Below are 10,849 nucleotides of genomic sequence, written 5' to 3' on the forward strand. Positions count from 1 at the left end.
TAAAAACAGAATAAAACAGGGATTAAAACAGAATAAAACAGGGAAATAAAAACAGAATAAAACAGGGATTAAAACAGAATAAAACAGGGAAATAAAAACAGAATAAAACAGGGATTAAAACAGAATAAAAACAGGGGTTAAGACAGAATAAAACAAGGAATAAAAACAGAATAAAACAGGGATTAAAACAGAATAAAACAGGGAAATAGAAACAGAATAAAACAGGGAAATAAAAACAGAATAAAACAGGGATTAAAACAGAATAAAACAGGGAAATAGAAACAGAATAAAACAGGGAAATAAAAACAGAATAAAACAGGGATTAAAACAGAATAAAACAGGGAAATAAAAACAGAATAAAACAGGGATTAAAACAGAATAAAACAGGGAAATAGAAACAGAATAAAACAGGGAAATAAAAACAGAATAAAACAGGGATTAAAACAGAATAAAACAGGGAAATAAAAACAGAATAAAACAGGGATTAAAACAGAATAAAACAGGGAAATAAAAACAGAATAAAACAGGGATTAAAACAGAATAAAACAGGGAAATAGAAACAGAATAAAACAGGGACAAAATTAAAAGCAGTTACAATTATGAGTAAAATAATCAGCAATCAAGGATTTGAACTGGTCGAGGTGTACAAATGCAGTGAACTCGCACTGCCCCCCTGATGTTGGCGTGTGTGTGTGTGTGTGTGTGTGCGCGTGCAGGAAGGGCACACGGCGGGTCAGGGAGCTGTGGTGGCAGGGTCTCCCTCCCAGTGTCAGAGGAAGAGTGTGGAGCCTCGCTATCGGCAATGAGCTCAACATCACACCAGGTACACACACACACACACACACACACACACACACACACACACCACAAGCCAAGTCTTTATCCTAGTAGGTACGAGTATTCTGAACATTAGTTAAATTTCATAACAAACACCTCATATCTGTTCATGTTTTTATTCTCTGTTCATGTGTTTGTGTGTGTGTGTGTGTGTGTGTGTGTGTGTGTGTGTGTCCTGCAGAGCTCTATGAGATCTTCCTGTCCAGAGCGAAGGAGAAGTGGAGGAGCTACAGTGAGACCAGCTCAGTCAACGACAGCGAGAGCGGTACCACAAACTCACATTATTTCATGTCATAATAACATTATAATACATATATTTATATATTTTATTTATATTATTTATATACACATATATTTTTCTCATATCCATTCTGTTGAGCTGCTTGTTAAATGTTGTTATTTGTTGTGTTCATTTCTCTAAAGACACATGGCTCTATATTTCTGTCTTCTAGTGTTGAGGGGAAGGTTTTGGACATTATTGCACATGATCAATAAAGATCATGATGATGGGATGGGATCAATAAAGCCCATCTGTTAGGATCTGAAGGTTTCACACAACGTCCCGATGCAGGAAATACGCCTAGAAAACAGAGCACAGTTTTTACAAAGTGATGAGATATGAGCAGATGAATCGTCATAATCTCACAGCTTTGACAGGCGATGTTTTACCTGGAAGGCTTGATGCTGTGTTATAACATTATAATATATAATAAATATAATATTATATATATTAATATAATATTTAATAAACTGAATTCAGATTAATTTCATGTCATACGGACTGAAGACGAAGTAAATCTGTGGTCCGGTCGGTCAGTTTTTCCTGGAGAGAAAAACAAATAAAAATAAGTAAAACATTGATGCTGAATCCTGAAAGTGTCCCTTTAAATGCCTGTGTGTTTATTCACTGATTGATTTATTGATTGACTGATTGATTGTGTGTGTGTGTGTGTGTGTGTGTGTGTCAGACTGCGGAGCCTCCCTGGCTGACAGAGAGTCCAGCCTGGATCTCATCAAACTGGACATTTCCAGAACCTTCCCCTCCCTCTTCATCTTCCAGAAGGTAAACGGCCCTCACTCTTCATCAGATGGAAAAAAACAAAAATAATAAAAAAAAGAATAATAAATGAACATGAACAGGTTTTAGCGCGTTTAACCTTTTAAGACCTGAGCTCTTGTTTGATATGCATATGATTCTATTTTGGCTTATTGGACCCTGATAAGTATAAAAACTAAACATCGTCTTTTTACATGGTGCAGTTTTAGAGAGAAATGATGTCCAAATATGTGGACACTGGCTCTCAATTTCCTTAAAACACAATAAAGTCAGCTTTGTGTAACAGAGTGCAAAAGTCTTTATTTCCACCCTGAACATTGCAGTTTTTGTCCTGACTGCTTTGTCTTGCATTAATAACACATACAAACATATTTTTGAACATGTTTTGAATATCACAGTGTAAAAAAACAAAATGAAGTAACAACATTTCTGCCCCTTTGGACAGTCACAGCTACAGTAAGGCATCATATCACTCTCTCTCTTTCTCAATTCAATTTCAATGTAAATAGCTTTATTGGCATGACAAGGCAGTGCTGATATTGCCAAAGCAAATAGCAGTGATAATGACAATAAAAATAAAATAAAATAAAATAAAATAAAATAAAATAAAATAAAATAAAATAAAATAAATAAATAAATAAAAAAGGAAAAATAAAAATAAATAAACAAATGGATAATCGACTAGTGATACAATGTACACAATAACAATATAGATATAAACAACTTAACAATTTAAACTTAACAATCTCTCCCTCTCCCTCTCCCTCTCCCTCTCTCTCTCTCCCTCTCCCTCTCCCTCTCTCTCTCTCTCTCTCCCTCTCCCTCTCTCTCTCTCTCTCCCTCTCTTTCTCTCCCTCTCCCTCTCTCTCTCTCTCTCTCCCTCTCTCTCTCTCCCTCTCCCTCTCTCTCTCTCTCTCGCTCTCTCTCTCTCTCTCCCTCTCTCTCTGCAGGGCGGTCCCTATCATGACCTCCTCCACAGTGTGCTGGGGGCTTACACCTGCTACAGGCCTGACATCGGCTACGTGAGTCACACACACACACACACACACACACACACACACACACACACACACACACACACACACACACACACACACACACACGGATCCTTGGCTCTGTGTTGAAACAGAAACTGAATCTCTCCCCTGCTTTTAATCTGGATTTCAGCTTTTAAACTAAATTGTGCCTCAGTCTCTCTCACTCACTCACACACACTCACACACACACACACACACACACACACACACACACACAAGCTGGCTCTCTGCTGCCTTTGAGCCAGATGGTGCCTCAAACCGTCCAATCACAGGAGCCGTTTGTGTTTCCGCTGTTGTGCTGTTCGCTCCGTGTTGCCCTGTAAAACACACCTGGAAACCAGAGTCTGCTGCGTGTCGGTCTGACCAGGTGTGTGTGTGTGTGTGTGTGTGTGTGTGTGTTTCAGGTGCAGGGCATGTCGTTCATCGCCGCCGTGCTGATCCTGAACCTGGAGGAGGCCGAAGCCTTCATCACCTTCGCCAACCTGCTCAACAAACCCTGTCAGATGGCCTTCTTCAGGGTGGACCACGAGCTGGTACCTGCACACACACACACACACACACACACACACTCACACTCACACACACACTCACACAATAACCACACGAACGCACGAGAACACACGCACTAACAGTGACACACACACACACCAACACACTGCTAATGGCTCGTAAGTCATAATGCAGAGGGATTATTTTTGAGTGTATTCTGCCTTTAAGTCACAAAGGTCGTGTAGAAAAAACGCGACATGTGCCTCCGGCTTAAACCATGCGCACGCCGGACGCATTTATCCATTGAATCTAAATGGTTTTCATTTAAATCTTCCTGCAGCGTCACTTTATCAGATTGTAGGTAAATTGGCTTTTTACAGTCGTGTCTAATGTTCGCTCTCTCTCTCTCTCTCTCTCTCTCTCTCTCTCTCTCTCTCTCTCCCTCTCTCTCTCTCTCTCTCTCTCTCGTCTCAGATGTTGAAGTATTTCGCAGCCTTTGAGGTTTTCTTCGAGGAGAACCTGCCTCGTCTCTTCAGCCACTTCCAGACCAACAGCCTGACCCCTGACCTCTACCTGATCGACTGGTGCGCTTCCCGAACAGAGAGCGTCTTAATCCCGTACCGTGTTAATCCGAAGCCGTCCGGGTAATCTGAGTTGTCGTCCCTGTCCCTGTGTTGTTGCAGGATCTTCACGCTGTACAGTAAGTCCCTCCCTCTGGACGTGGCGTGCCGCGTGTGGGACGTCTTCTGCCGGGACGGGGAGGAGAGCCTGTTCCGGACGGGGCTGGGCATCCTGCGGCTGTACGAGGACGTCCTGCTGCAGATGGACTTCATCCACATCGCCCAGTTCCTGACGCGGCTGCCCGAGGACCTGCCGGCGCACACGCTCTTCACGGCCATGGCCAGCACACACATGGTCAGCAGGAACCGCCGCTGGGCTCAGGTCAGTGGACGAGCCGAGCGCCGCCTCACCGCCGCCTCACCGCCGCCTCACCGCCGCCCCACCGCCGCCCCACCGCCGCGGCTTTTAGCAGCTTTTATCTGCAGCGTCACCGGGCTGAGGATTTACAAAGTTAGAGACGAAATATCTGCACTGCAAAAAGTCAAAATCTTACCAAGATTATTTGTCTTATTTCAAGTCAAAAATGTCTTATTTCTAGTCAAAATATCTCATTACACTTAAAATAAGACATGATCACCTCAGAAGTAACTTGTTTTTAGACAATTGTCTCTTGTTTCAAGTGAAAATTTGCTTGTTTCATTGGCAAAATTTGCCAGTGGAAAAAGTGAAAATTCACTTGAAATAAGTGAAAATTAGCTAGAAACAAGAAACAAATTTTGTCAATGAAACAAGCAAATTTTCACTTGAAACAAGAGACAATTGTCTAAAAACAAGTTACTTCTGAGGTGATCATGTCTTATTTTAAGTGTAATGAGATATTTTGACGTGTAATAAGACATTTTTGACTTGAAATAAGACAAATAATCTTGGTAAGATTTTGAGTTTTTGCAGTGTAGAGGCCAAAATATCTGGTGGTCACTGGTCACGAGCTCAGAAACGTGTGGCACACTGCAAAAACTCAAAATCTTACCAAAATTATTTGTCTTATTTCAAGTAAAAATGTCTTATTTCTAGTCAAAATATCTCATTACACTTAAAATAAGACATGATCAGCTCAGAAGTAACTTGTTTTTACACAATTGTCTCTTGTTTCAAGTGAAAATCTACTTGAAACAAGTGAAAATTAGCTTGAAACAAGAAACAAATTTTGCCAATGGAACAAGCAAATTTTCACTTGTTCACTTGTGTCACTAGTAAAAATGAGTGACGTTTTGCAGTGCATTGAAACTTTACTCACTACATGATCAGTTTCATGCTGGAAGGTGAACTTCAGGGTATTTTGAGGAGCGTCACCATTAAAATAAATGGTGTATTCCGCTGTGGTGATGTGATGTGAGGAAACTGCATCAGAAACTTCTGGGGTTTTTTCCCTCCAGTGCATTTTACTACTAACAAGGCAACTTCTCACTCTGAATGTAGTTTAGAATTGACTTTTTCATAAGGATAAAGAGTCAGATCTGGACACACACACAGGCTGTAGTTGTCAAATTATTGGTAGAAATTCCTTGTGTTGACTCTAATTTTTGGTATCTTTTTCCCACCAGGTGTTCTCTGCGGTGATAAAAGACGGAAATAAGGAATCGGACAAAAACAGCAGCCCGGCTTTGAGAAGCTAACGCTAGCTAACCTTGAAGCTAAAGGCCCTCTTGCTTGAAACTAATGTCAAAGGCTAGCCATGAAGGTTGAGGCTGTAGCGCTAGCTTCTCCATGAACTTGAGCGGCGGAGCCACGCCGGCGTCGGAGCTCAGATCATCCGAGACGAGCCGTGAAGCTCGAAGCTACGCGGCGCTGAAGCTGAACATGGCTAGCCTTTAGGTTAGAGTCTCTGTTGAGATGCTAGCCACAAAGCCTGAAGCGAACGCAAGCCGGCCGCGAGGGTTAGCGCTAACGTCAGAGGCTAGCGAGCCGGCTAGCTGGTTTACAAAGCCCCGGCCCCCGGCCCCGCAGGAGGCCGGCCGGCCGCCTGTGTGAGCCTCCGGCTTGTGGAGGGAGGTGAAGTTGCTCCAGTGTTTATTACGATGTGGGTCGGGACCAAAAGGGGTTTCATTCTTAAAATCTAACAGGCATTTCCAGTATTTCCCCAGACCAGTTCACACGTCGGAACAGAGACTGGTCCTTTTCCTTTTCAAACTGTTTTCCACCAGAGCTGTGTTGGCTGTCGATCAGAGCTCCACATGATGCCATGTGATGTTTCCCACAGCGACTGGGGCAGTAAACGCACCAGTAACCCCGCTGGCTGCTCCAGTCAGGACATGAACTGGGTTTTCAGACCAGTTTCAGGTGGATCCACCTGACAGGAGTATCAGTCTGTTCATCAGACTCAGATCGGGGTGTTAGCCTCCACAGCTCGTCTTCACGACACTAACCCAGAGCGCTTTGTCCACTTTCAATCTCACAGACTCTAATTCTGATTGACGGTGCTAACGTTTTTCTCAAACTTTAAAAAATAACCCTAACGCTTTAATGATTAGATCCTTGTAGTTTTCATTTCATTTTTTTTTTTTTGTGTTTCAATCTTGTACCAAGCACCTGCACTGCAAAAAGTCCAAATCTTACCAAGAATATTTGTCTTATTTCAGGTAAAAATGTCTTATTTCTAGTCAAAATATCTCTTTACACTTAAAATAAGACGTGATCACCTCAGAAGTAACTTGTTTTTAGACGATTTTCACTTGTTTCAAGCTAATTTTCACTTAAAACAAGTGAAAATTAGCTTGAAACAAGAAACAAGCAAATTTTCACTTGTTCACTTGTGTCACAGGTGAAAATTTGCTTGTTTCATTGGCAAAATTTGTTTCTTGTTTCAAAACAAGTGAAAATTGTCTAAAAACAAGTTACTTCTGAGGTGATCATGTCTTATTTTAAGTGTAATGAGATATTTTGACTAGTAATAAGACATTTTTACTTGAAATAAGACAAATAATCTTGGTAAGATTTGGACTTTTTGCAGTGTGGATCGACATCAGTGGGAATCTGCACCAGCATGGCTTGTGACTCAGTTCCCCGTTTTTATTTTTATTTTTTGCCATCTGTAAGCATGAGACTACATGCACAGGATGTTTAGGCGGCAGTGGATCGCAAATACAAAAATTCTGACTATTTCCTGGGGAGAGTGGGTATTGTGGGAGCACACGGCAACTTCACCTTGGACCCTAAATCTCCAGTTTGTCTGGCGTTTTGTACAATGTAGTATTGATAATTATTACCAAGGAATTAAAAAATGTGTGATCGGTGATGCTAATCCATGACGAGGAGTCTAAAAACTTGAATCAGAGAATCGTTTTGTTTCACTAAGTACGTAACACGTGGTCAGGTGAGAAGGTTTTAACTGCAGATCCGGTCTTTTTTTTTTTTTTTTTTTGATGTTTTTACTGGAAGTGAAGTATTCCACGGTCGACTGTCGGCTGAGAAAACGCGCTCACCTTTGAGTTCGAGAAGCCTTTTTCTAAACGTGTCGAGTAACTTGAAGAAAATCCGTGTTTATCGGTTTAAAAATTGACATTGTTGTCCTTTTAGTGCTGAAAAGTGGACCTTTAAAGATGTAAATGTTTCAGCTGAGAGGGAGGGCTGCTTTTTGGTCCTCGACTGTGAGCACTTGAACTCAGATTATACCCAGATGCAACCGAAATTAAGATTTTACCGGGTATTTTCTGGGAACATTTGGGGTCGCGCCGTGCGGAAATGGCAGTCTAGAGGGAGGATAATTATATTTTCCTCCGCCGGCTGCAGTAATGGACAGATGCATACATTCATAAAGTCACTCAGTATTTTACCAAACAGCCTTTTAGAGGTTTTTATAGTAGACAGGTCTCGAAATTTGCCAGCTTTTATCTCCAGTCTGGACCTGACAGTTCAGTACAGTCACTGTGGAGTGTAAGTTTTGGGACAGTGAGTGAATTTTAGGCTTTTCTGCTGTTAATTAATGTACAGAGCAGCGTGGATTTTACATCCAGAGGTGAAGAGGAATGAAAAGAGACTGTAGGCCCTCACTTTTCGGGTAGAAGTGTGTAGTTTTGGTCAAGATCATTCATGAAGATAAAAAAAGGATTTGGAAAAACGTTAAGTGAAGCCTCAGTAAACCTGGAAAGTGCTGCGTTGTTACTGTGAACGTGGCGGGAGGCAGGACCGCCGCCGCAGCTCTCAGTGTTTTCCTGAAGCTGAAGCTGTGTCGCGCACATTTCGGCTTTCAGAGGTGGACTCCCCCTTTAAAAAAAAAAAAAAAAAAAAAACCTACACCGAGCAGCTTCACACTAAATGAAAAGGGCATTAAGGAACCTGAGAGCTTGGTTTTGCTCCGTCAGCGAGCAGGACACTGCAAAAACGCGAAATATTACCAAGATTATTTGTCTTATTTCAAGTCAAAAATGTCTTATTACTAGTCAAAATATCTCATTACACTTAAAAAAAGACATGATCACCTCAGAAGTAACTTGTTTTTAGACAATTGTCACTTGTTTCAAGTGAAAATTTGCTTGTTTCATTGGCAAAATTTGCCAGTGGAAAAAGTGAAAATTCACTTGAAATAAGTGAAAATTAGCTAGAAACAAGAAACAAATTTTGCCAATCCAATGAAACAAGCAAATTTTCACTTGAAACAAGAGACAACTGTCTAAAAACAAGTTACTTCTGAGGTGATCATGTCTTATTTTAAGTGTAATGAGATATTTTGACTTGAAATAAGACAAATAATCTTGGTAAGAGTTTGAGTTTTTGCAGTGGAGCAGCTTTCACCGAGCTGATCTCCCCCTGCAGCCGCGACGCGTGAAATGACCAGCGAGGTCACTGTTTCCACCGTGAAGAGGCGCACGCTCGCTAAGGATCCATGCAAAATATTCAAAATGCTTTGTCATTTGCTTTTTGGCTTCTTTAGTTTTAAAAACGGGGGCCTAAATCTCACCTGGCGGCCCCCATCAGTCGAGCTCCACTTCAACTTCTCTCCCCTTTAAATCGACGACAGCAGCAGCAAAGAGCCGTTCGCCTCACTGTCCTGATGTTTGCACTGGTGACTGTCGGCCAGCGGCGGTGGCGGCGGCGTGGTCATGTGATGTTCCTGCGTGGTGGAAACAGGAAGTCGCCCCCCCGGTTGGTCTTCTTAACTCTTCACGTTGCCTCCATCTTGCCTCTCACTGTTGTGGACTTTTTTTTTTGTTGTTGTTGTTTTAACACTCCGTTCGGTTTATAAATGTGAGCTTCATCTCCATCTCATCCCTACCTCTTCTCCGTGTCCACACACACACACACACACACACACACACACAGGCACACACTACCGACGATGAACTCTCACACACCAGCAGGGGGCGGGTCTTGAACACGCGGACCGAGCAGCCACTCACAGGTTGAGCTTTGCTGCGGCAGAAAACTCACCGGCGAGGAGCGGCGGCACGCCCCGGGTGGAGGAAGAGAGGGAGGGAAGTGCAGGCGGAGAAAAGGGAGGAGAGAGGTAGAAGAGGAGAGAGAGAGGTGAGGGAGAGACACGAGGCCTTCACACGATTTTATTTGAGTTATTTAACTTTGAACGTGAAAAGGTACGACGAGACTCCATCTCTGCTGCTACGCCGTCATCAGCTGTCAATCAAACTTTATGGGCGGGGCTTTGATTCTCCTGTCCTTGGAGTTTCTCTTTTGTTCGTTTGTTCGTCAGCGGAGAAGATTTACGAGCTGCATGTTGGCTGAGAGACCAGGCAGAGACAAACAGCAAAAAAAAATGTTATTGTAAAGGTGTCAGGGATTATTCAGTCCATTTAGGGCGAGTGAGACACGTAATCTGCAGAAATTAGGAATAAAGAAAAGGAGAAAGGCGAGGTCAGAGAGGTTGGCAGCGGGAGGCCTTTTCCCCTCCGGTGAGTTTTCCTGCGTCTCAGCGGCGTCACATGACTCAGTGTTTGTGTCACATGACTCAGTGTTTGTGTCACATGACTCAGTGTTGGTGTCACATGACTCAGTGTTGGTGTCACATGACTCGGCGTTTGTGATTGGACCGGCGCCCTCCTTATGCATTTATTTGTACAGTGTGTGTGTGTGTGTGTGTGTGTGTTGTATGTTTCTCTGTTTGGATGAACACACAGTCGCCCGTGTTAGCGAAATGACTTCAGCGGAGGCGCTTCTTCAAACTGGTGGAGACGCAGGTTTGGTGGCGTGTTGTTTGTTAAAGGGACTTTCCAACGTTTTGGGTAAAATCCCCTTTTCCTGATTTCCCCAGCCTGAGCTCTGAAGCTGATTTTGGAATAAAAAAAAAAAAAAAAAAAACAGAGACAGACTGGAAACGTCACCAAATTGAACACAAACTATCTGGATTTTTGGAGGCCACTGGGGAAAATAAAACAAGTTGGTAAATATTCTGGGTTTCATTGGAGCGTGGGGAGACTGACCACAGCTACAGACGAAAATGAGCTAAATTCCTTTTCCCTTTATAATTTCCTCAAAAACCAATTTCGTTTGAGCAGAAAAAAAAAACCAAGAAACCGCCTCCAGCGGGTCCACAGGCCTGCAGCGCTGACCCAGGATCAGATCTGAGCACACGGTGAAGCATCATGGGTAACACGGGCGGCTGTGTTTCACAGGTACACTAATTACAGTGAGCTCCAGTCACGTGTTCACGCGTGTCCTCGTCTTCTCCACACGTGATGTTTGACCTCTGTGACCCCAAACGAGACGCACGGAAACACTTTGTCCTCTGAAGGAGGTCGACGTGTGTGTGTGTGTGTGTGTGTGTGTGTGTGTGTGCGGCTCAGAGCGAAAAACATTTTAAATCAAACTCTAAATCCGACTTGAATCATGTCGTTTTCAACACATCTGTGCGTTTGGG

The 10,849-nt window shown here is 42.8% G+C and overlaps 1 protein-coding gene across 1 annotated transcript in view; it reads left to right on the top strand.

Annotated features, from left to right (window-relative positions):
- LOC115372816 (TBC1 domain family member 12-like) overlaps positions 1-6,567 on the top strand; it is a 33,392-nt gene extending 26,825 nt beyond the window's left edge. Inside the window, exons 6-13 of the mRNA XM_030070958.1 lie at positions 717-823; positions 1,019-1,102; positions 1,806-1,900; positions 2,845-2,916; positions 3,336-3,464; positions 3,895-4,004; positions 4,104-4,362; positions 5,586-6,567. Coding sequence (XP_029926818.1) covers positions 717-823; positions 1,019-1,102; positions 1,806-1,900; positions 2,845-2,916; positions 3,336-3,464; positions 3,895-4,004; positions 4,104-4,362; positions 5,586-5,657 — 928 coding nt within the window. The 3' untranslated portion in view covers positions 5,658-6,567. The remainder of the gene's footprint in view (positions 1-716; positions 824-1,018; positions 1,103-1,805; positions 1,901-2,844; positions 2,917-3,335; positions 3,465-3,894; positions 4,005-4,103; positions 4,363-5,585) is intronic.
- Positions 6,568-10,849: the final 4,282 nt, after the last annotated feature.

Source organism: Myripristis murdjan, chromosome 15 (genome assembly GCF_902150065.1).
Source record: "Myripristis murdjan chromosome 15, fMyrMur1.1, whole genome shotgun sequence".
NCBI classification, from domain to species: domain Eukaryota; kingdom Metazoa; phylum Chordata; class Actinopteri; order Holocentriformes; family Holocentridae; genus Myripristis; species Myripristis murdjan.